The sequence below is a fragment of the Leuciscus leuciscus genome (assembly GCF_965113295.1).
Source record: "Leuciscus leuciscus genome assembly, chromosome: 20".
NCBI lineage: Eukaryota > Metazoa > Chordata > Actinopteri > Cypriniformes > Leuciscidae > Leuciscus > Leuciscus leuciscus.
In genome coordinates, this window is record NC_138744.1 from 17,747,042 (window position 1) to 17,772,748 (window position 25,707).

At 37.3% G+C, this 25,707-nt stretch overlaps 2 protein-coding genes across 5 annotated transcripts in view; one reads left to right on the top strand and one right to left on the bottom strand.

Annotated features, from left to right (window-relative positions):
* Window positions 1–13,801, top strand: part of ddr1 (discoidin domain receptor tyrosine kinase 1) — a 37,895-nt gene extending 24,094 nt beyond the window's left edge. Inside the window, exons 8-19 of one of the 4 annotated variants that reach the window (XM_082149689.1) lie at window positions 1,515–1,764; window positions 2,607–2,720; window positions 3,459–3,506; window positions 4,219–4,379; window positions 5,919–6,120; window positions 6,691–6,804; window positions 8,342–8,637; window positions 8,790–8,917; window positions 9,464–9,661; window positions 9,758–10,022; window positions 11,108–11,257; window positions 11,340–13,801. In XM_082149689.1, the coding sequence (XP_082005815.1) occupies window positions 1,515–1,764; window positions 2,607–2,720; window positions 3,459–3,506; window positions 4,219–4,379; window positions 5,919–6,120; window positions 6,691–6,804; window positions 8,342–8,637; window positions 8,790–8,917; window positions 9,464–9,661; window positions 9,758–10,022; window positions 11,108–11,257; window positions 11,340–11,480 (2,067 nt within the window). In that variant the 3' untranslated portion in view covers window positions 11,481–13,801. Of the gene's footprint in view, window positions 1–1,514; window positions 1,765–2,606; window positions 2,721–3,458; window positions 3,507–4,218; window positions 4,380–5,918; window positions 6,121–6,690; window positions 6,805–8,341; window positions 8,638–8,789; window positions 8,918–9,463; window positions 10,023–11,107; window positions 11,258–11,339 lie in introns of all 4 variants that reach the window. The other 3 variants (XM_082149687.1, XM_082149690.1, XM_082149688.1) reach the window with 3 other exon arrangements.
* On the bottom strand, window positions 13,582–25,215 carry flot1b (flotillin 1b). Its single transcript, XM_082149691.1, has 13 exons — window positions 25,073–25,215; window positions 24,270–24,324; window positions 22,324–22,399; window positions 20,833–20,923; window positions 20,605–20,748; window positions 20,256–20,375; window positions 19,574–19,669; window positions 19,348–19,500; window positions 18,067–18,248; window positions 17,849–17,894; window positions 16,349–16,486; window positions 16,076–16,252; window positions 13,582–15,225 (listed from the first exon to the last, which is right to left on the bottom strand). Exons 2-13 carry the CDS (start codon window positions 24,310–24,312, stop codon window positions 15,202–15,204), a joined length of 1,290 nt encoding a protein of 429 aa, XP_082005817.1. The 5' UTR covers window positions 24,313–24,324; window positions 25,073–25,215; the 3' UTR covers window positions 13,582–15,201.
* Between the last annotated feature and the right edge of the window lie 492 nt (window positions 25,216–25,707).

Genomic DNA, 25,707 nt, shown 5'->3' on the forward strand with positions numbered 1-25,707 from the left:
CCAAACCTGTATGACTTTCTTTCTTCTGCGGAACACAAAAGAATGGTTTTAGTTCGTACGATGAAAGTCAGTAGGGGTCAAAATAACATTGGACTCACTCACTGACACTGGACAAAACAAATTTTTTTCAAAATATCTTCTTTTGTGTTCTGCAGAAGAAAGAAAGTCATAGAGATTTGGAACAACATGAGGGTATGTAACTGATCTGCTGTTTATCAACTCAAACTACCCACTATACTAGACGGCAAAATCTATCCCAGAATTCATCAGTTAGTAGGGCAGTAATGAAGCTCTGTCTCGTAAATCACCCTCAGGAGTCTGTCATTATCCTTCAACCCTTTAATGAACATTTGATTTGTTTTTATTTGTCTTTTTGCCTGTGGCTTTGCATTTGTGGTTGTGTGTGATTCTGAGAGGCATCCGAGTGTTTTGTTTTCCAACAACACCACGTAATTAATTCTGTTATTTGTTTGTTTCATGTATTGTCATTTTTTAAGGGTCTTTCTGGCCAGGAATGCTGATTTGTTTGTACCACTTCTGACTTCGTTCCTTTATCTCTGACATAGCACAATTCATAAATGCCATCATTATCCCATGTTGCCTTGTTTTTCCTGCGGTTTCCCACTGTTTCAAAAACATCCGCTCATACTCGCTTCCTTTAAATCTCGCAGCAGATTCCCAAAAGAGACATGAGAAATAGGACCAGAGGCTCCATTAAAACAATTCCCATAACAACAAGCACTTGTTCACGTGCCTTTGTGAGGTGATTTATGTCGCCTCCCTTTGCTCGCTCTCCCAGACCTTTGTTTAGAGTATTTCCATCTGTATTCCTGCAGTTTCAGAATACCGCCAGCCTCACCGGCAGGTTTCCTCTACAAATCATTACCCCCCTCCCCCACATTGGTTCAGGTACTCCAATGCAAAGTTTGTCACACACTGAAAAAAAATGGTGTAGGATTTACTTTAAAACATTTCTCATTCCGAATTTGCCAGTAAATTTCACAAATAATTGCAAAGAAATTGAATTGAATAAAACATGAAATTATAGTAGGAAGACTGAAATAGTATTTTCTTGCAAAACATACTCCAGTAATCTTTGTTTTATGTACAACTTTGAAAAATATTTTTTTACAGTGCAGTCCACCAAAGTGTGCTTACTTGAGGATATATATATTGTGTGTGTGTGATGTATGAGGTGTCACCATGATGGCTTCGGCTACCCTTTAACCTCCGCTGTTGTGCTGGTTTGTTCTGAAACATGTTTCATGTGTCAGTGAGCGTTTGCACACATGTGCGCAGTTAGACGTTGACCTAACAGCACCATTAATGTCTAACCTGTCACATTATATATGTTCTTGCCCTCCACCTTTCATTCACTCCCTGTTTATTTTCTTTTTCTCCTCTTCTCCCATTTGTGGAGTAATAACATCCGTTTACTTCTCCCTGATGCCTTGTTCCCGGTAGTCTTGTAGTGTCTTATTGCAGATTGTTGTTTTTGAATGTCTCTTTTTCAGGTGCACAGTAATAACAGACACACTCAAGGCGTGCGGGTGTTCAGCGAGGTGGTGTGTGAGTTTAAGGCCAGTCTGTTGAGCCCATGGGCAGAGCCTGCGCTCAGCCTTCAAGTGCCGCTGTCCGACCTACACGACCCTTCGTCCCGCACCATCTCACTGCCACTCGGAGGACAACCGGCCCAGATTCTCCGCTGCCGCTTCGCTTTCAGTGACCGCTGGCTCCTCATCAGCGAGATAAGCTTCTACTCGAGTATGAACACACACACCTGACCTCTCGCAGCAACATACACTGGCTCATTAATAGTAATTTATGTTTTACTCTTATTGTTTATGAAATAGATCAATAAAAATGTAAAATATAGATTTTATTTAAAGTGAGAAGAAAGAGTGTCTTGCACAGCTTTGTAGGAAATGGTTCTATTATATAGTTTGGTGGTTATTATATAAAAATATTTGACCACGATCAGATGCAATTCAGGCAGTTTTTCAAATTCATGTAAACACCCTGCTAAACAAATCTTAAACCAGCCTAATGTGGGGGTCTAAGCAGGTCTAGTTTGTCTCCCAGCCTTGTCTGGTGCTATGCTGGTTTAGCTAGTTGGCATGGTAAATTCAAAATCCAGCTGAGACCAGCAAAAAACAACTTAGGATGGTTTAAAATCTGTTTTCAGCAGAAGATTAGTGGAAAATGTATGATCTTTTGCCACAAAGCAAATATTCCCACATCATTCAAAACATAAAACATGTCGACTGCTTTTGTTTTCTACTCATCCTCATGGGCTTCTTTTTCTGACCTGCGTGTTAATGAATTTTAGCTAAAGTTCTGACAACTTAGTGACATTTCAGTGTGTGACCTTTAGTTCTGATTGGTTGGTCAGTAGCATCCAGAATATGAGCAGAATATAAGCATTACAGTAAGCCTCAACAACAACAACTGAGAGAAAGTTTTTTGGAGAGAAAGTGAGACTTTGTGCTCACACTTGTTGGGTTTGTAGATAAGAAAGTCTAAATTAGGAATATTCATGCTTCATCAGAGATAAAGCCTGCTTATCTAATTCTTTCTCCATTAACATTTCTCTGACTTGTCTCCAGTGCCGTTTGAGGATGGATCTGCCCTTCCTCCTCTCCCTTCCTCCAGCACTCGTCCTGTCAATGCCACTTCTCCTCACACCCCCAGCTATGCAAACGGAACCAGCAGCCCCGCCGGTGAGTCGGACGCATGCCAACCTCACCGCATTATGAGTGTGTATGCAACGCACTGCCGTGTGATGCATTAGTGCTAATAGTTAGGATTGGAACAGAAAAGTTGAATGTTTTCAGTTCCTTAATGATTCTCCTAACAATACTTTTATTATTTTTAAGAATGTACCCCACCCCAATAATTGGTCCAAAATATATAGTAAAAGTACAATACAAAAGCAATGCTACTTCACATATTTTAATATTTCCGTGTGCGTGTATAAATAAATGTTACATATATATATATATATATATATATATATATATACACACACACACACACACACAAATGTATTTATATACACAGTAAATATATATAGTAAATATATAACAAATAACAATAGCCTAAAAGTACCATTTATTACAATTATATGACTAAATATATAATGTGTGTATGTGTATATATATATATATATATATATATATATAAATTATATTTATTTAAATAAATGTATATTTATAATATATAAAATATAAATAATAGTTTTTTTTATTGGAACTAGTTCTTAATTTACAATCTTATTACATTATCTATACATTGGAAGAATTGGTAAATCTTCACAGGTTGAAAAAGCCTAATTTCACCCCATCTTCACAGTCCGACCTCGCTCATCTTTCAGCACTCCCATGTATCTCTGCCCCTCAATCACCCACCCCACCTCTCTAGTTCTCCCTCTTCTGACCTGTCCATCCTCATTTTTCCAGACCTCTTCATGAACATTACTTCACTGCTGCCCAGCAGCATGCCAACAGGTGAGAGAGAGAGAGAGAAAGAAAGAGAGAAGGACGAGGGGGAAGAAAAAGTATCGTCTCCATGCTTATTACACCGCAGATTTTTACAGCATGTTTTCTAGCACATAGGCCTTTTATAATGTTTCCCTCTAAATTTCTTTACATTTAAAATCTCTGTCCTCTCATACTGTAAAATGCCTTGAGAATGTGGTTGGGGGTTTTGTGTGTGCATGAGTATCCATTTTGAAGCCTAAAGAGAAAGTTTTTATGCATGATTTGTTTGACAATGCAATATTGTTTTGAGTTAGTGTTTTATATAGCCAAGCTTATAAATGATCTATTGTGAAATGTATCTAGCTGTCCTTGTTTTTGTCTCTCTTTGAATTAACTTCAGTACCCTCAGTTTTAGGAATGTGCCAACTCTCACAGCTCCTTTACTCCCATCAAAGCTTATTACTGCCCCCCAAAACAACAGCTGCCTCCTAAATTTACACACAACCACACACACACACAGTATATAAGAAAGCAAGTCAAATCACAAAAAGTGTGTTGATAACCATGAAGGCATTTACAGCACTGAGATTAAAAGGTGGCTGTAATGGACAGATAAGCTTTGGTTTTACACTCTAAACACTGTAGGCTATAAATGCCTTGTTTATGGTGTTCGTAATCATTTCAATGTCAGATTAACATACACACGTATTCATAAATCTGTCGTGTTTCTTATTAACAGAGTTCTCTGCCATCACTCTGAGGGCGGGGTTACCTGTGGCCAAAGATGACAGCAGCAACACGGCCATTCTGATTGGCTGCCTGGTTGGAATTATTCTGCTCCTATTGGCTGTTATAGCCGTCATTCTTTGGAGGCAGTACTGGAAGAAGCTACTTGGCAAGGTGTTTTTTCATTACTGTGTTCTACAGTGTATTTATTTTTCCCCATGTTGATGTGTTTCCTATAATATATTAGTTTGTTCCGGACTTCCGGTCCTTGTATCTGATTGGTTGAACACCATTCCAAGAGCTCTGATATACAACTTAATAGGACTGGTATTAACTTGGACTTTTCACTGTTTGATTACTCCACTTGTCTGTGTTTGCACGTGGCGACAAGTGACTGTCTTTATGAGTGAGTCATTCAACTGATTGATTCAAAAGCACAAATTTAATTTAGGAATGAAATGAGTGAGTGGCTAAATCTGAAATAGCATACTTACCTACTATTTAGTGGGTGAAAAACAGAATGTGAAAAGAGTAGTATGTCCGAATTCACAGCAATTATAAAACAATAGGCAAAAAGTGCCCAGATGACTTACTACTACTGGAGAGATTCTGAAGTGTGCAGAATCATAGACACTTTACTATCCCACAAGGCCATAGATAGTATTTGGTAATGGCAGTGAAGGGACGTGACTGATAGGTCACATGATAAGGTAACATAACATGACCGATGTAGAATTTATGGATTATATTCACACTGCACACGTTTATACTAGAACAAACTTTTTTAAAGGTTGCAAAGTAATTACAAGAAATATGTCAGAGAGTATGTGATTTTGGATGCAGTTATTGAGTCATTGAATCATTCACTAAGTTGATTCATTCAAAAACACTGAGGCTGCGTTCGAAATCGCATTCTCTCTTGAGTAGGTACTTATTTTGAACAAGTAATTATTTCACAACCGCTAAAAAAGTGTGTTCTATATAGTATGAATGAATGTAATCTGGACGTACTACATTTGCCATGTTGTCATTATCATGTGACCTATCAGCGTCAGTTACGTCGCTTCACTGCCAATCCTCTTCTGTGGCCTCATGGGATAGTAAAGTGTCCATCAGATTCACACTTCTGAATCTCACCAGAAGAAGTTGGTCATCCAGGTGTTTTTTGCCTGCTGTTTTATTAGTACTGTGAATTCGGACATACTTCTTTTGTTACATACTGTTTTTCACCTTCTATATAGTAGGGAAGTATGCCATTTTGGATGCAGCCTGATTAATTTATCAACGAATCAAGTAACTCTTCATGAACGAGTCATTGAATCATTCAGTCAACAGATTTGTTCAAAAACACTCATTTATTCAGGAACGCCACTACTGTGAGACACACAATTGTTGATTCTGCTTTGGCTTTGTTTGGAACTATTTTCATTGGTGGAGAAAAAAATAGACAAAGTAACTGGCAATTTTGTGTATAAAATATAAATTACACCGCATAAAAGTTTTTTGTGTTTTGCACTGTAGTTGAAAAGCAAAATATTTCTGTAGTTTATATTTTGACAAATTTTCTCAATAGGAAACTATAATTTATATGCATTTATCTGTTAAAACATTTAGGAGTAGACTAGAATAAAGACGACTAACAGACATGGACGACATGCTACAAAACTCCAAATTTGATTTCATGGCTCTTTAATTTTGTCTTTATGTATCCAGGCCCAAGGCAGCCTCTCTAGCGACGAGCTGCGGGTTCATCTTTCGGTTCCATCGGACAACGTGGTGATCAACAACACTAACACGCACACATACTCCAGCCGCTACCAGCGCATACACACCTTCCCCGACGACAGGGACCGAGAGGGAGAATACCAGGAGCCCAGCACTGTACTGCGGCCCCGAGAGCAGCGGGACAGCACAGGTGACACACACAAAACACACTGAAGCATTCACATTCCTCTGTCAGTAAGTGCACAGGAACCAGGGTTACCACGGAGAATGAACAGCCAAAACGACATCAGAAAAAGTACTTTAGTACAATCCACAACCCAGACACAAAGAGCCACTGTCCTATCTGACAGAGAGAGGAGGGATATTTTATTTCATTCAAACTCCACTTGTACTCAAATGTTGTTGTTTTTCTCCTGCCACAGTTGCTTTCATGACGAATACTTTCATTGTGTGATTGTTTTCATATATTAATTAACATAAATGAATGCATCAGAACAGACTGACCAATGAAAAGATAATTAACAGCCTGCGTCATTATGGATGATAACACTGCCTGCTGTGTTTGTGCATCTCACATGTAACTGGTTTGCTCTGTCACCCCTTAACGGCCCTGTTGTTTGTGTTTTGTTGTGTCGTCTCGTGTTGTGATGCGTCTGTGTTGTGGTTTGGTTGTGTCGTTTTTGTCATGTGGCGACTGCTCACACTGTCGTACCCTTCGTGGACTTGTGTGTCCGTGGGATTTGTGTATGTGTCCTCCTAGCACTGCTGTTAAACAACCCAGCATATCATCTCCTCCTGTCTGACCTGACACATGGCCCCAACAGGCTGACAAACTGCCACAGCCAGCAAGAAAAACCCCAAAACCTGTCCCAGGGTAAGAGAGAGAGGGTTCATATTGCCCTAAGAAAGGGGCAAGGGGTGGTATCCTCCCCAGGGAGCAGTTAAAGTCCCCTGAACTCTTTAAGGTAACAATTAGAGTGATATAATGGCCCCAGAACAGCACAGAGGGTATTAAACATTCATTAAATTACGTTTCTGTGACTTTTATGTCCTGGTTTCACAGACAGGGCTTAGACTAATATTAGTTAATTTAGGACATTTAAGGAGCTTTTATAAACTTGCCTTAGAAAAAAACATTACTGATGTGCATCTTGAGACAAAACAATGGCACTGACATATTTTAAGATATCTCAGAGCAAGTTGCTTTCAGTTAAAACAGCTCAAACATGTATTTTAGACTGGGGCAGGGCTTAAAGGCACACTATGCAATTTTTCGCCACTAGAGGTCGCTTATTCAAAACAAAGACGTAGCTTGATGACGCCTTGATTTCGCAGAATCATGGGAGTTGTCTTCACCTCTACAGCCGGTGGAGAATACGACGGGACTCGGGGCAGAAAACATATTCATGGATGACCGGTATTAATGTTACGAAAGCCGTTGGAGCGATTGCTAATGAGAGACGAGCGCGACACACAACTCAAGAGCAGTGGAGCTTTTATTATGCCGCAGACGCCGCTTCTACTTCTACCGGTCATGCGTATGTGGGGTAACGCAGCGCTGTTTTATCATATTAGATATATTGGAGTGTGCTGAAAGTTGTTATAATGCTACTCTGTGCGTTCGCTTAGCGGCTACTATATTAGACACTTGTTGCACACTGCAGTGAGCTAGATCGATATTAGGCATGGTAAATATGGTACTCGCGGTAAGTCAAGAAAACAAGATTTAAACAAAAAGACTAACTTTGTTGAGCTGTATAACAATGATTCGTTTTCTGTCGATGAATGTATCCAAACAGTTGCTCATCTGTCTTATAAAACACATAATATACTAAAGCGTCGTTGGTGTTTCCATGGTTTCTACAAAAAAAAAAAAGGGTAACGCAGGTATTATGTCATTGATAGGCGACACAGACACGGTTCGTGTGCTGGTTAAAACTGCTTATTTCTCTGTATTTAGACATTTTTAGAAACATTTGGAATAATGTAAGTACACAAATCAACAAAATATATAACATTGTTCTAGTGATTCTTGTATATTTTAATCCAAAAATCGTACATAGTGTGCCTTTAAGCCTTGTCTGTGAAACCGGGGGTAAAATATTTAAACGTATCTTTTGTTAAGGAAGATCACATTTATAACTGTCTTGGAAACTTAAAGTGCCCAAAGCTGAAGAAAGGATATTGTTTTGTCAGAGATGAGGTACTGTAGGGTGTGTGTTAGTGTTTTCTCACTGTCTTCTGACAGCAGTCTAAAGCCGTACATATCACAGTATGCATGTAACGTCTCATCTCCAGTGTATGTGAGTGTTTAAGTGCATGTGTGCAGTTCATAATTACTTATTATAATGTAAAATGGCTGATAAGCTCTCTACTATAAGTTTTTCTTTTGTACCTTTTTTCTCTCTCAGCATGTGCTATTGACATGGTTGATAAAGGCCTACTGATGCAGGAGGGACCTCCTCCTTACCCTGGAGCTCCGCCCCCTGGTTTATCAGGGGCTCATTATGGAGAAGCATCAGGAGGCGGGGGGAGTGTTCCTCATTATGCAGAAGCTGACATCATCAGTCTGCAAGGTGTTAGTGGTAACAATACATATGCAGTTCCCGCCCTCTCAGCCACGCCCACTGATTGCCCACCATTGCCTGAGTTGCCACGGGAACGACTTATATTCAAAGAAAAGCTTGGAGAAGGACAATTTGGAGAGGTACAACTTTGGATTGCATAAACATTACAAATGCCCACTCCTCTCTTAGCTTTATGGGATTCTTTATTCATAAACCTTTTTGTGCGGCCTAAAGCAGACTTTTAATAATATTGTTCCCTGTATATCAGTCTATTTATTGTCTGCTTCCTTAGGTTCATTTGTGTGAGATTGAAAACCCCCAGGACCTTGCAAACCTTGAGTTCCCGTTTAATGTCAGGAAAGGACGCCCTCTTCTGGTGGCTGTGAAGATTTTACGGCCAGATGCTTCAAAAAATGCCAGGTAACTGTACATGTTGTCAAATGTACAATTAAGATATAAATACATTTTAAAAACATTTAATATTTTCAATAAATTCAATTTTATATATATTTTATTTTACAAAGATTATATATTTTTTTAATGTTACTTCATTTGACCTTACAAAGTAAAACATTTTTTAACTTGTATTATTATTATTATTTTTGTAATTATATGCTCCCTAACTTTGATTTGACAGATAAAAGTTTTTAAATTTTTATTTTAGATTTTGAATGCAATTGCATTTTTTTCTCAAACTGTTCTTAGTTATTTATATGTATATATATATATATATATATTTATAAACAGATAATTACAATATAATAGTTTGAGGTTATTGTACAAGGTCATATTTTTGTGCCAAATATTCAGATTTGGTTGAAATAGTTCTTTAGCTGTTAAACAAAAACTGCTGTTTATTTTGTAATATTGTAATAAACTCAAATTCTTCATGCTTCATTTTCAAAATGTTCTGTCCTATTCCCTTCTCTTATTACTCTCATTCTTTCCATGCTCTTCTTTCAACAGGAATGATTTTCTGAAGGAGGTGAAGATCTTATCTCGCCTGAAGGATCCGAACATAATCCGCCTGCTGGGTGTGTGTGTAAGCAGCGACCCATTGTGTATGGTCACAGAGTACATGGAGAGCGGAGACCTCAATCAGTACCTCTCCCATAGAGTGTTGCTGGACAAGACTGGACCTTCACATAATACACCAACCATCAGGTACACACACTCACACAGTACGAACAGTACGACAACAATATCAAGTAATGATGCACCTAATATAAATGAAAGGCTAAATCTCTGTCTCTGTCTCAGCTACCCAGCTCTGATCTCCATGGCGAGTCAGATCGCATCAGGAATGAAGTTCTTGTCGTCGCTGAACTTTGTGCACCGAGACCTGGCCACACGAAACTGCCTGGTGGGTGGAGAGAGGGGCGAGGAGGAGGAGCGCGGCGGAGAGCGTCCCATAAAGATAGCTGATTTTGGCATGAGCAGGAACCTCTATGCTGGCGATTATTACAGGATACAGGGACGAGCTGTGCTGCCTATTCGCTGGATGGCATGGGAGTGCATCCTCATGGTAAGAACACGCATATCTGTAACTTGGCTATAATAAATAAATGAAAAAACAGGAATATTAGTGACAAACTTTTTATTGAATTAGTTTGATTAATCTGTGCTACTATAATAAAGATAATATATTTAATTACTTAATTTAGGTTTATTTATTATTATTTATTATCAGCTAATAAAGTATGAATTATTTATATTAAATATTAAATATAATATTATAATATATATACAATTTTGTATAACAGTTTATTTATTTATAAATGAAAATACAAAATTTGTAATGGGGTCCAAAAAGTCTGCGACCACAAGTGAAAATGCTTTATTGTTTTCTGCATTACCATGATAAAGATACATTTATTTATTAAATATATTATAATATATTTATTATTAATTGAGATATATTTATTTGCTTAATTTGTATTTATTCATTATATTATCAGACTTAATTTGTATTATCTTATAATAAATATTTTAACATTTTGTACATCATCTTTTTTTATTATTAATAAATACAAATATAATATATAGGGTCCAAAAAGTTTGCAACCACTAGTTAAATTGCTTAATTTTTTCTGCATTACCATAATATATATATATATATATATATACAGTATACTGTATATATATATATATATATATATATATATATATATATATATTAATTAATATTTATTATCAGAATTAATGTTTATTATCATACAATATAGAAATACAATATTATAACATTTTGTAAATATTATTAATAATTAATACAAATAAAATATATATAATGGGGTCCAAAAAGACTGCGACATCTAGTGAAAATGCTTATTTTTTTCTTGCATAATGAAGAGACATTTAATTCATATGTATCATGTTATATCTTTTAGAATCTATCAAACTTATTATATTTGATATAAAATGTGTATTGAACATTTATTTTATCTGTATATCTGCTCACAAATCTTAAATATCATTTTATCATATTTCTTGTACCCCACTATATATAATAGTCACATAAGCAACGTGTCACTCACGCAGTTCATAATACTAGTGCCCTTCATCTCAGTCATTTTTCTTTGTATGTGCGTCTGTGTGTGTGTGTGTGTGTAGGGGAAGTTCACCACGGCGAGTGACGTGTGGGCATTTGGCGTGACACTGTGGGAGATGTTGAGTGTGTGTCAAGAGCAACCCTACAGTCACATGACTGATGAACAGGTCATTGACAATGCAGGGGAGTTTTTCAGAGACCAGGGCAGACAGGTATGTGTATATTTTATAACACTTATTAACTCTTATTAAAAAAAAAATAAGCGTAGCCAAACTCTCTCTCTCTCTTCATCAGGTGTACCTGTCTCGCCCGGCTGTTTGCCCACAGGGTTTGTATGAGCTGATGCTTAGCTGCTGGAACAGAGACTGTAAACTACGGCCTTCCTTTGCGTACATTCACTCCTTCCTCACCGAAGACGCAATGAACATGGTTTAGAGAGTGACGGAGATAAAGAGAGGAAGAATGTAAGAAAGTGTGTGTGGACCACAGACAGGTGGTGTGTTCTTAAGCAGACACGGCTAAGCACTCTTATGTAAATTAGTGTCTTTTTTTGATGGGATGGGGCGAACAAAAGCCGCAGGTTCGGTGCCCCTTAATGACCCGCTTCTCATCCCTTATCCTGAACTTTTCAAGCAACATTTTATCCCCAACTCATTTTCAGGCTCACTGTTCCCTCGCTATTTATACTTGCCACATCACTATTCCACAGTATTTGGTTTCACAGAGCTCACATTTCCCAAAATGCACCACATAATTGGCATTATTGGCATTGGCATTCCTCCGTCTTTTATACGAATATGTAAATGGTTCTGTCAGGCTCAGTTCTGATGACTAAGCTCTGACAATGGGCTAACTGGATACAGGAATAATATGAAATTGATTTGGGGATAAAATGCTGCTTGGCCTCTGAACCTAAAATCCTGGTCCTGTTACATGTATCAAAACTGTCTTTTCATTCCCTGAACGCTGAATAGATCTCAAAACATAATCGTAGGAACTGGTGGAGGGTTTTTATAGGTAGATGACAGGCAGCACAAAAGCACACGACTCTACAAACTGTCTATTTAGTCGTAGTTCTCTTCAGGCAGCATTTGACAATTTATTGATTATGCGTATTGAAACTATACTATAGAAGAAATACAAAAATAGTTTTTTCTACTTGCATATTAAGTAATAATAGTGAATAACATTTTAACAGTCTAACTTTGCTACCATTTGTGGTCATGTAGAAAATCTGAGGATGTATCAGCCAGTTTTTCATGTCTTTTTTGTGGTGGAGGGTAATTCATCATCACTAAACATTAACATTGAGTGGGACGTTTTCTTTTCAATGATATGAGTCTTTAGACCTCTTGGAGTTCGATGAACGTCAAAAACGAATGTTGAAGAGCTTTCAGTGTTTTCAAATATGACACAAGGTACTATAATTATGTACAACAAAATCGCTGATGTGTGAAACAGGCTTATGACATGATCAAATTGCGGTCAATTATTGGATGGATATTTGTGACTCCACCTCCTGTCTGTCTGCATATAAATGGTCCCTTTAGGCTCATTCACACCTAGGATAATAACTATAATTGTTTAATAATCTAAATTCTATGAAAATAGGAAAGTCCACACTAGAGCGCTAACTATTAAACAAAAAACTTTGACAGCCAATCAGAATCCACTCAAGTTTAAAGAGCTCGAGCATTTAAAGCAGCAGACGACATTACCTCATCTCAAACAACATGAAGTTATTATCCGTCAGTGTGGACGCCAATATAGTTATTGTTCTTGTTGTGAAACTGGCCTTAAGTTTGAATGTGATTTATCATTTTCGATGGCACAGAAAATGACTACAGATAGTTTTGTAATTGACCTGCCATTTCGTGGATTGACTTGAACTAAGCTGAACGCAGATCATGAACTTGTTGGTACCAGTATGTGCTGGGTTAAACTAAACTTTTGGAATTCAAAAACACTTTTGGGATGGGATGTATGGCAATGTACTAGCAATGCACTATTTGAAAGGACTCGATATGAGCCTGGACTTGAAATTGAAATGAATGGGCCTGGAAAGTACATAGTGAGAGAAAGAGAGAAAGAGAGGGGGGCGGGGGGAACATGCGGAATGGCCACAGAAATGTAAATTTATACCAATAAGAAATGTATTGTTTATAAAGAGACATAGAGATAAACTAAGAAAATAGAAAAATAACCAAAGCATTTGTCCTGAATTTACTATGTAAACCTGTGGGACACTTGCAAAGAAACTCTCTTAAAGCAACAGTACGTAATTGCATTTAATCTCAGTGATGGTTTCAGTGACTGCAGACTGTACATTTAACTTGAAACTGGTGTGGTGACGCCACCTCATCCTCATTTAAGAGGAAGACTGCGTGTGTAGGTGTGGTGGAGAGCAACATTTACTGTAATATACACAGAAGAATGTGATTCCCAAAGGTTTTCATGCCAATCCCGATTATGCTAATTGAATAACCTTTAACCTTTTTTGGTACAATGAGGCCTGAACTTTTTTCTTTTTTTAAAAAAATTGTTTTGGGCATGTTCTGTCCTCAGCTATTCATGTTTATTAAATAATGAAAAATGTAAATAATTCATGGGATATAATTTTCTTCATTAATATTGCTATCTGTTATTAATCGGGTCTGTCTGTCTCCGTTTTAGACTCCCTGCCTGTGTTAGTCAGTGTAATTGCCTGTGTTGTCTCTTTTTGTAGGTGTTTTAATAAAGTAACCTTTTCCAATAAAGCGAAATCCGATCCTCATTTTCATTTACAATTTGTTAATTTCGAGTAGTACGTGATTTCACAACTAAATTTGTGCAAACATACACTTCCACACAAGTTTTAAAGTAGAATACATGCTAATAGTTTGTTTTTTATTAAACAGTACTTACTTGTATAATCATATGTAAAAATCTCAGCCTGGATATATAGATCTACAGTTTAAGGTGAAATATCTACTTCACAATTGAACATACAATAAGGCAAATGTTGGGTAAGTTTGTTGAATATATAAACAAGGTTTTAAGCCAATGAAAACAAACTAATGGCACAAAAAATATAAATATTTTGAATGAAATTAGTCATTAGGGCCAGGAAGTATCACATGACGCATCACAGTTCTGTTCCTGTTGCTAAAACACTAGATATAAGAGCAGGTTGCTGTAGTTAAATGTCGCTTTGAGGCACTTTGAAGGCGTAAACTGGAGATGCATAGGTTTACCTCTGGTAATGTTGAGTCAATTTTAGTGTTAAGTACACAGCAGCATGGTAAAACCAAAACAGTAACTTTTTGTTGTTGCTGCAACCATTGGAAAATGATACGAGAAATGAAACCACAATCAGCCTCCACTTGAGTTACTGTGGGCACAAAGACATGCTTGCGGCCTGCGTTAAAAACCTGACCTGTTTTCTCTTCTTCTTTTTCCTGTTTGTTCATCAACTTCAAAAACCATCAGGTTTCTTTTCTGCACTCACTTCCCACCCCCTCTTACTTTTCAACTTGCTGTACAAAATAACCCCTTACCTGAGCACACAGACCTGTTTAAGGGAAAGTGGCCTGATTAAAATAATTTTTCAAACTTTAGTGCCACTGTTGAAAGGAAAAAGTATTAAACCACCGGACAATATATTCTCAGAACATAAGTCACAAAGAGTTTTAAAACGGCAAGAATAAAGCGTCACATTTCGGTGTCTGGATAGATGCGGAAGGCATTATGCATGCGGACTATGGCTTCAGTAATGCACTTGAGGTGAATTTACATGCATTGGTCTGGAATGCACTTTGGTTTTAGAAAGGAACTGAACCAGAATCAACAGGCGTGTGGCTCTAACAGACAGAAACTATTCAAAAATGAGAAGACCAACCCTGCTTCCCTGAATATTAACTATTAACAGAGGCTCTAGAGTAGATGAAGTAGTTCACCTAATAAATGTATAAAATTATAATATAATGTGATAAAATCATGTAATTCACAAAATAGAATATAAAAACTGAATGTAACAAATGGTTGATTACAAAAAAAATGCCTCAATATTCTAAGTTCAGTACAAACACAGGCATGCAAACATGCGCACACACACAGGAAGCGTTGAGATCCACAATCAGAGCTGATCAGACTTGATTCCTTCTTCATCTCGACTCCATCAGCCCATTCGGGTTAAACCAGCCTGGCCAAAGAAAAGAAAAAATCATCCACATTTAGTATGTCTGGAGTGGAAACCAGGTGTTTTACAGCAATGTAATAACAAAATATTCAATGTGATCTTAATGGGCATATTATTTTACAGTCTGGCATTCACACAGAAAGATTTAAATTAGATTTACTGCAAAGATTTAAATGTGCTATTTATTTAGCCATTATGTTTAATATACATTTACTACCATCTCTGATTTAAACTTTGACCAATACATTGTGAGAGTTGTAAGTTTGATACATATCCCTGAATGAGAACAAATTGCATTTGTAAATGACGATGAATAGATTTAAAATTATGTATTGTTGTTATACAAGTGCATATGATTAAATGATGACAAGATTATATAATGAATATAAAATATAAATAAAATATAAATTGTTTTATACATCAACATTAATATAATATATATATTATATACACACACATACGTGTATACACATAATGATTATAATTATAACACATAACTTATGTTAACTATTTATATTTATCACCTAGCTGTTGGTCACTGGCAGTGACATATGTGAAAGAGAACGTTGATGATGCATCAGAAAATGATGGCAACTACCAATGGGAATGCAGACACTGATACTACAGGAAAGCCTGCTGACTACCAGCATAGATATGTATACGTAGATGCCACATTCGACCGCTCTAGACATGTCGATGCGCCCGCCATTTTGGCTCGGTCAGCGTGTCATCACTCACAGTTAGAATCAATTATGCCATAACATTGCAAAACCAACTAGATTTACAAATGAAATGGGATAACGTTTCACAAGTGAGAATGTGTTGGTTTGTGTTTTTATGTGCATTAACTCACAGGTGAGGTAACCTGTGAGATTTTCACTCCAGTCAGTTTCTCCACCGCGCTCGGCAGGCGAGTCATGATTTCCAGAATTTCTCCTGTCAGCTTAGCAACGCCCACTTCTGACCCACCGCTGGACACCATGGTGATCTTCTGAGCTCCACAGAGTGGCCTGCTGATCTCTTCTGCCATCTAGAGCAGTGGAGGACAAATGGCATTTTAACATTATTGAGTGTTCTCTTATCATTGACCTTATTTAATGACATTCAGAAGTTCAGATGCACTAACCAGCGGGAGTTTCTCCAGCAGCATGTCCACCATGGCTCCCTCTTTGTACTCTTTAAAAGCTTCAGCCTTTTTGGTCATCTGCTCGGCTTCAGCCCGACCCTTCGCCTCCAGCGCAAAGGCCTGTGCCTCTCCCCTCATCTGAAACAGAGACAGAAAAGATGAAGAATGAGAGAATGGGGATGTGTTAAATAGGCCCTGATATACTCACGGCAAAGTTATTTTTCGTTCTTTGCTTAAGGGTAAAAATAAGTTTAAAATACCTTTGCAAGGATATAATTTTAGAGAACATCCTGACTCTGCTCATGCTGCGCGCTTTCCTCTCAGTAACAAAATAAACGCATTAAAAAATAGCACCGATGAGAAAATGACAGTTAAGAAAGCATCCGATCATAGCGATGTGGATGTTTGCACAAACTCATGTCACGTTTATTTATACAATAGCAAAGTAAAAGTAGCTTTAGTGTTAAACATGAAAAAAAAAATAATGTCAGTGTCGCTTCAATTTCTCCTACAAATCGGCTCTCCAGAGTGTTTGTTTTTACTCGTGTCGTGACCTCAACGGACTGAACATAGGAAATGAACTGGAGAAAACTTCCATTGTGCCAAAGTAGGCGGAGCCCCAGAACACACCTACTTATGTAATCGCCACGGACAAATGGTAGTTCAAAGGTGTTGGCAAGCTCAAAATGAACTTTGCTTTGGCTTGATTTTGTTTGAAATGACGTCACACCAGTTCGTTTTTAGATTTCGCTTTAAGTACAGCTGGCTCTTTCCTCACCATTGGAGGAAATTTCCGTAATTTATGAGAAAAAGCTTCCACCGCCATTGATCGAAATTTCAAGGTTGTTCTTTTTCACTGTTATAAAGTAGAGGGCGCTATTAGGCATTTTCTGAAGGAATACAGAATCTCCTGATCAAAAGACAGACGAAAAAGACGCAGAAACAAACTATATCATATGTAAGCAGATGCATATGTAAAATAACGTTTTCATCAACATTAAACGGCATATAAATCAAAACTGCCTAATATTACTGAATGAAATGTCGACCCAAGACGAGCTATAGGACTGTGCAAGCATTAGGGGTGTTGATGGACTCGATCTACTCCATATATGTTTTGATCATCGTACTGAATCTTATCTGGATATAGTCTGACAAAAAAGCATGTTTCTCAGCTTTTGCTCAAAATGTTGCTTTTTTTAATGAAACTTACCCATATTCAAGAGTTGATAAAAAAAGGAACGCATGGAGCTAGAATTTGTTTAAAAAAAGAGGGTCTGTTCTTTCTTTTAACTTATTGCATGGGGTATGAAATTTATCTGGGTGCCTTATAACTTTTGTGAAAATGATCAAAAATGCTGATGTGGCTGGCACATTTTTCAAAAATGCTGGCGGGGAAAGAATTAAAAGGTGTATGTCGCGTAAGGTGCATCTTATGCAAACAGTAACGCTCATTGTCACTGGCGAAAAACAGGTGTGTGGAGAGATTCATGAACTCACTCTGATGGACTCTGCCTCAGCTTCTGCCTCCATGATCAACTGAAGCCTGTTAGATGAGAGGAGATGAAAAGGTTTTTCGAGATTATGATACCAAGCTATCAGTTTTATTCTTTAGATTTGCTTCCAGCAAAGCACAAATGTGTGTAAAAGTAGACAAAAACGCGAAACAGAAAACCTCTAGATCTCGATGTTTAAGTGTATCTGCATCAGTTCCTCACCGTTCTGCCTCAGCGATCTTCTCAATACGGTATCTCTCAGCGTCGGCTGGTTTCCGGACCTTGGCCTCCAGTTCCTTCTCCCTGCGGGTGATCTCCTGCTCCTGTAAAGTGATCTGCTGCGTGCGCTCCACAACCTGAACCTGCATCTTCTCCTCCTCGATACGCTGCTTAGTCTTGGCCACCTAAATCAAATGACAGTGGGTAAAAACGTCAGAAGACGTGACTCAAGCCCAAAGTATACTTTGGTTTTTTACACATACGCAAGGGTCCACGAGAAAGGAGCGTGGCGCAAATTTCGCCACAAGAATAATACACACGCTGCCTGATTATTGTAACTGTGCATACTTTGTATGTGTTTTGCACTAATCAGTTGTTCCAATAGGTGGCAACACTGGCCTGGGCTTTTGTTTCACAGTAAAAAAAATTAACTAAAGAGACGGAAAAACAACAAAAACAACAACAAAATACCGGAGACTGCAACAACAACAACAGACGACCGCATTGACAAGCTCTTGTGAGAGAGGTTATGAGATAGCAGCAACTTTATTTAAAAAGAATACAAAGACATTTATAGCAGTCATAACTTCTGGAGAAAAATAGCACAGACACGGGACAATCTTTCTAGAGCGCATGTATCGCGAACACTATCAAATGGAGCATACTTTGAAAGGCTATGTGTCCATGTTCGAAGTATACTTTGGGCTTTAAGCCCTATTCGGATGGTAAGAGTTTCTTATGGGGACATCTGTAAGGAGTGAGAGGAATGAGTTCTGTGATCCTACAAACCCAGAAATGCACTTCTCACGATGTCAGTTCAGCATGACAACACATTTTATAATACGAAAATGTCACCTTATTTATGTATTATTTATTCTTTTAATTCATTCATTTGATGTGTTATGGTTTTCTGTCTTGCATTTTATCTCTCAAAATGAATGATGGATGCAACCTCTTATTTACATAAGGTTAACTCAGAATATTACGCAAACCTGCAATAATTAAATGTTATATTACAAAAATATACTTTATGTAATTAATCTCACTTTATTAACCAATACATTTGCTGCTCACCTTCAATGATCCAATTCAACCATACTAAAATTACTTGGATAAAAATCACATTTTCTTCAGCCTGAGGCTTATTTATTTTACTTTTGGTGTGAAAGGGCTCCAAAAAGGGCTTTAATTGCTGCTTTTCTTGAAATTCCTAAAATATTAATTGATGTAAAGTAGCATTCCTCATTTTACCAGCTGGAAACCAAGTTGAATATCATTTGGTACCTGAAGCTGATAGGCCATTTCAGACTCTGCCTTCTTGGTGTTGATCTCATAGTCATAGGATGCTTTCTTCAGCTCAAAGTCTCTTTGCGCTTTAGCCATCTGAATTTCATTTACATACTGAGCAGAGACCTTCTCCTGCATGGCGTGAGCCTCCTACACACACAAACACATACATTCAGTTTTATCCCAAACCATTTAATGACAACAGGAATATGAAAAATCTTACCCTGATGACGGCATCTCTCTTGAACTGAGCTTCACCGATACGAGCGTCTTTTTGCACCTGAGCAGTACGAGCTTTACCCAGCGAGCTTAGATAATCCTGTGAGAGAGTCCGGGTGAGTTTCAAACTAAAATGAATGTATTATTATGAATATACACTACTCTTTAAAAAGCTTTAAAGGGGTCAGTAAGATTTTTGGGGAAAAAAAAATAATACTTCTATTTAGCAAGGGCTCATTAAAGTGATCAAGTCACAGTAAAGACATTTATAACGATATAAAAGATTTCTATTTCAAATAATGCTGTTCTTTTTAACTTTATATCGACCACGGAATCCTGAAAATCTGTATCATGGTTTCCATAAAAATATTAAACAGCAAAACTGTCATCAACATTAAGAAATGTTAAGAAATAAGAAATGTTTCATGAGCACCAAATCAGCATATTCGAATGATTTGTAAAGGATCATGTGACACTGGAGTAATGGCTGTTGAAAATTCAGCTTTGACATGACGAGAAGAAATTACATTTTTTTTAATTAAAACATTACTGTACGTTTTCCTGTATTTTTAATCCAACAAATGTAGCCTTGGGCATCAGAGACTTCTTTAAAAAACATTAAAAATCCTACCAACCCCAAACTTTTGAAAAATAGTGTTTGTTGGGTGTGAGGTGCATTACATCACCTGATCGTCATGCACATCTTTGAGCGTGTAGCTGACAACACCGATCCCCATGTTGACCAGGTCAGAGGAAGCCACCTTAAACACCTGCTCTGAGAACTTTTTACGGTCCTGGTAGATCTCCTACAAAGAGAAAGAATGAGAGATTGTACAATAAATAACAAATAATCAAAAAACAGCAGTACAGTTAGTAGCACACCACATTTCTCAGTCAGCTGAGGTTGCTTGTTTGTTTATTTCAGCACTAAAACCCTCCAGTCCCCTTTGAAATGTTCTTATAAAAAGCTTGTTTCTTCCATTCTGTGTGTGTTTGATACAGAACACAAATAGCTCTTTAAGCATCTCACAGTACCTCCACAGTCAGGTGGGCGATAATGGCTCTCTGATGTCCCTCAAGGGTTTCAAGGGCAATCTCAGCAATCTCAGTCTCCGACTTCCCCATGAACATCTGACAGGCTGCAGCCAGCATTTCTTTATTCTGACCCTGGATCTTCACCTGCAGAACACATAAATAACAGCACTCACAGACTGTAAAACTGATGTAACAGATGACAGTAAAGTGTGTGTGTGTGTCTCTAACCTGGGCAATGCCAGTCACTGAGATCGGTACACCATGCCTGGTGTAGACCTTTTCACTCTTTACATTCAGAGTCAGAGTATTGAGCGAGATCCTAGGAGAAAAGAAAAACGGCTGTAAAACATTTAAGTCGGCATGAAACAGGTTTCCCAAACATATCCATTGACTACCAGTATTTGGACAAACAGATGGCTCCGCCCCCAAACCACACGCACTAATTAGCAATTTCAATGTGGTCATAGCTACACAGCATGACTGATGGCTAAACTTAATCTCGTACTGGACCTGTTTATACCTTGTTCAATAAAGAGGCTGCTCACTGCAGAGCAAATGGGTGGAGCTTACGTCTAGCTAGACATCCAGTGAGGAGGAGCGAATGTAATTTGGGCAGCCTAATGGGTGGAGCTAGAATATCCAACTACACCCTAACCCTACCCACAACTCTATCCCTCCACCCCATTAGACGTCTAGAGAGGTGGAGCTGGACGTCATTTGACTGCAGTGAGTACCACTTCAATCGGATTACAAGTAGATGAGGGAGACATATTCCCGATTACACCTGGTGTTTTAATCCGTCTCTTTTGTCCACTTCTGTCCTGATTTCTTCGAGGGGAGGGTCTATGGGCAGGTAAATGTATGGGCTTTTCAGATCTTTCGATCTAATGGACGAAATAAGCTTGCGCAATTTACATATAAACGCACAGCTTTCGTTTCAGATTTAAGAGCTGCAAGACCACGCCAAACGATGTGAGTGCGTGTTAGAAATCAGGAATGGTGAGAGAACATTGCGCTTAGTACATTTTTTGTCTTCAAACTAAACTAGGGTCTTCAGTCAACAAAGTTGAAATTCTGTCTGGCTACTGTGGCTAGTGCGCTTCCCATAATGTTTACGCTTTAGGTCAGTAGACGGAGACAATGGTCTTTTGTGGTTGTTTGGACGCATTCGACCACGTGAGCGTCTACACTACAAAAGCAATTTTGCGAAATGCGTTTTTGACTACCTCTGGAAGTGGTCGCAGTGGACAAGCTCTAACACGTTTTAGACCCCGTTTACACTGGAATTTAGTGTCGTCCATTTGTGATCCGATCGAAGAAAACGCTTCTTAATACCAGGTGTAAACAGGGCCACAGACGTGAATGTTGATGTACAGTAATCAGATTATGGACAGACTAATGCAAATTCAACTACTGCACTGATCTGTAGCGATCTACAAAATGGAATGAAGGAATTCTCTCTGAGGAACGGATGATTCATTAATTTTCGCCATGTATACGTGGAGAGGAATGTAAACACAAGTGGAGTCTCTACTGCACACAGAGCCGCCTATTGTTCTTGTTCCCATCATTCATGAGGCCAGTGAGTCCCAGTCTATTCTTGAATCACATTAGAGACTGGCCCTGCAGCACCTGGTTAAACAGAATGGTTCCAATGCACGTGTGTTCAGGCACTAACATGTTGTAATAATCCGCCTTCTTTTGTAATTCGATACATACCGCTGGATTTGCTGAATGCAGGGAATAACAAACACTCTTCCACCAGCAATCATCAGGGGAGGAGAGCGACCACATCCTGAAAGAGATGACAGGGTTTTTTTGCTGGTATAATGTGCCAGTACTTGACTGAAAACATACTTGGTGGAATTTTGAAAATCCACTGGCTAGGGGTGGGAGCTATGTCCAAAATCTTAAATTATATCTATTTTATATCACAGAAACATCACAACAACAGGGATGCTTCGATATTAAAGTCTGGGAAATACAGATAAGTCTATAATGCCTTTATTATGTTATAGCCGATAACTGATGGTTAATAATATAACGTAATACTATTTTGTCAAAAAATAAATTAAAAATAAAACATTAAAAACTAATCAATCAATTGTAAATGCTAGAAGTGAATTTAGGCATCAGAACATAATAATGTGTTAAGTATGAAAATGTAATATTCATTTTGAGATTTGCTGAAAATGCACATTTAACAGGGTTATTACATTTTTAAATAAGTATCATCTAAAGGTAAAAATAACCAGTATTGATCAATGCCTATATTGTGCATCTATAAGGATACACAACATAGGCATTGATCAATACTGGTTATTTAATACTGGTTTGTTATATGGGCTACAGGCCATAAATACTTTTTACCGGCCATGAAAGTTTGGGGTCAGTAATATATTTTTTTTTTATTATTATTATTTTATTCAGCAAAAATACATTAAATTGATCAAAAGTGATAGCAAAGACATATATTGTAACAAAATGCTCTTTTAAAAGTTCTTTTGAACTTTCTATTCATTAAAAAAATCCAGAAAAAAATGCTCTTTTAAAAGTTCTTTTGAACTTTCTATTCATTAAAAAAATCCAGAAAAAATGCATCAAGGATTCCAATGTTAGAATATTATAAAGCACAAAAACATTTTCCAACATTGATAACACTAAGGAATATTTCTTGAGATGTAAATCAAAATATTAGATTTCAGATTTGCCATCACAGGAATAAATTACATTTTACAAGTAGAAAACAGTCATTTTAAATTGTAATGATATTTTACAATATGACTGTTTTACTGTATTTTTGATTAAATAAATGTATTCTGGGTAAACATAAGAGACATTTAAAAAATCCCAAACTTTTGAACAAATATTTTGTATATATTTCTTATTACAAGTCCTATGTTTTAAATTACAGCAAAAAAAAATTATAAATAAAAAAAGTCAACCATTGTACGAATCGTTTGCTTTTATCAGGACACATTTCTAGTTTAACAACAGAGAAATGCATGTCGTCATCTTAACATTACATTGCTGAAAATCCTCCACTTTTAACAAATCACGGTACAAAATGTATCTCCCTTTAAAAAGCAAAGTCAATCCCTTGCATGATTTCCAATGTTAGAAAAGTAACTCATTAGCACACTTCATGTCATTGCATGTCTCCAGCAGCTTGTCAACTGTTTACAGAGAGAACAAGGGCGACAGAGACATAATGGAGCTGGTGACTTATTTTCTTCCCCTTTGTACAGTGCGGTTTGCCTACATTAACCTTGTTGTTATAGTAAATGTGAGCCTGCTGAGGTTTTTTCCCCCCCTGAGCATTAAAGTCATCTTAATGTGTAACCACTGACATTTATATACACAAAATATCACAACCATTACAGTGAACTTTGTGTCTGTTTTGACCTGTGAATGAAAGTCACATGAATAGCTGAAGCCAGTTCTGCATTTGGTAATTGTATAAAAAAAGAATGCAGATTGCACAACAAAAAAAATCACTACAGAACTCTAAGGGTTATTGATAAAGTCTGATGGGTGCAAATCTTTAGTCACAGGCTCACAGCTGCTTTTCAGTTTATAGTATCTTTATTCTAACTTTCAAGGAGATTCATTACTTAGCCTATTTATATACATAACTGTAATAAAGACCAACAGATGCAGCATACCTGAGATCACCATAGCCTCATTGGGACCACAGGTGTAAAACATCTTGAATTAGATCTGAGGAAAGAAAGCAGCCACTAGATCAACACATGCTGGGAATATTTTAGATATGACATCTGAGTAAACACAGAAAGCACCAGTTAATCTCACGAGTTCAGATATGTTGATGACTCTAGTAGTTTATGTCTCTCATGTGAGTCTGCTCTTCCCATTGCCTTACTGTAAAACATCTACAACTCTTTTCACTTTATTCAAATCAGAGATCTGTCGACCAACCAATAAAAAAAATAAATAAAAAAAAATTCAATCACATTACAGTAGAAGAGATCTAATAATACGCTATGCAACTGGTTAGTTTATATCCCAAAATATGATATAGCCTACTTTAGTACTAAAACTACCTTTAATAAACTGTGAGGTTAAAAATAGTTCCCATATAATTAATATAATCGATATAAATATCTGCTTCTAAATATCAATAATCCATCTCACTGTAAATGGCTAAACTACTAAAATCAACATGAATTTGTCAACACTAACCCTTGACGATAAATAAACGTTAATCTCTCATTATAAAACCTAGACACGACAGCAGAATCGCTAACAAAACAGGTGCGAATAATGAACAACTTGTAAGCTAACGTTACGTGTTTAGAAACGCTAATGTATTTAGCAAAAGAACAGGAAGTGCTTGGCTGCTCCTTAGCGGCGACCACGCCGTATATCACGCGCACTTAAGTTTAGTTTGGTGTTGAGAATCGTAAGTCCTGCCACTGTAACATTTAGACAAACCATATGTTCTTACCGATTGCTGATATTTCGGTAAATACGAAGTAGATGTGGTCCGGATTGTCTCCCTTGTGTAAAAGCTCGTCGTAATCACGCAGTCTCGGTCACGCCCATTCAAAACACTCAGGCTGTGTGTTAAAACTCTGTCAGCTCCCTACCCGTGACTGCAGTTTTGAGTGTTCAAGATGCGTAAAATGCAGCCTAGGTAGGAAGTTCACTAGGTTTTGCGACGGTCATGAAGTAGTGCTATTTTTTCAGTCTGTGAGTAGTGCGTAGACTGCTCTCTGCTGTGGACTGTGAGGAAAAATATGCCGTCATTTAGGCTACTGTAGTAGATATCTGAAAATTATGAAAGTTTTTAAAATCATGCCACATAATTATGACAAAATGTCGAATTTATGAGATTCTAAATCAAAATTATGAGATGAAAAAAAAAACGAAATTATGACAGTCATAATTTATGAGATAAAAGTCAAAATTATGACAGCCTATCAAGTCATATTGATGATATAAAGGTCATAATTATAATATTAAAAGTATGACTTAAACAAAAAAAAATGACTTTTTATGTCATAACTATGACTTTTTATGCCAAAATCTCAGCTTTTATTTTCGTCTTTTTATGTCGTACTTATGATTTACCAATGCATT

Bases quoted from the DNA above. Each gene is read 5' to 3' on its own strand.
- flot1b (XM_082149691.1), bottom strand. From the start codon at position 24,312: ATGTTTTACACCTGTGGTCCCAATGAGGCTATGGTGATCTCAG. The intron at 16,487-17,848 runs GTGAGTTCATGA...TCTCTGTTTCAG, and splicing joins CTGAGGCAGAGTCCATCAGA to ATGAGGGGAGAGGCACAGGC. The intron at 15,226-16,075 runs GTGAGTTAATGC...TTCTTTGGCCAG, and splicing joins TCTCACAGGTTACCTCACCT to GCTGGTTTAACCCGAATGGG.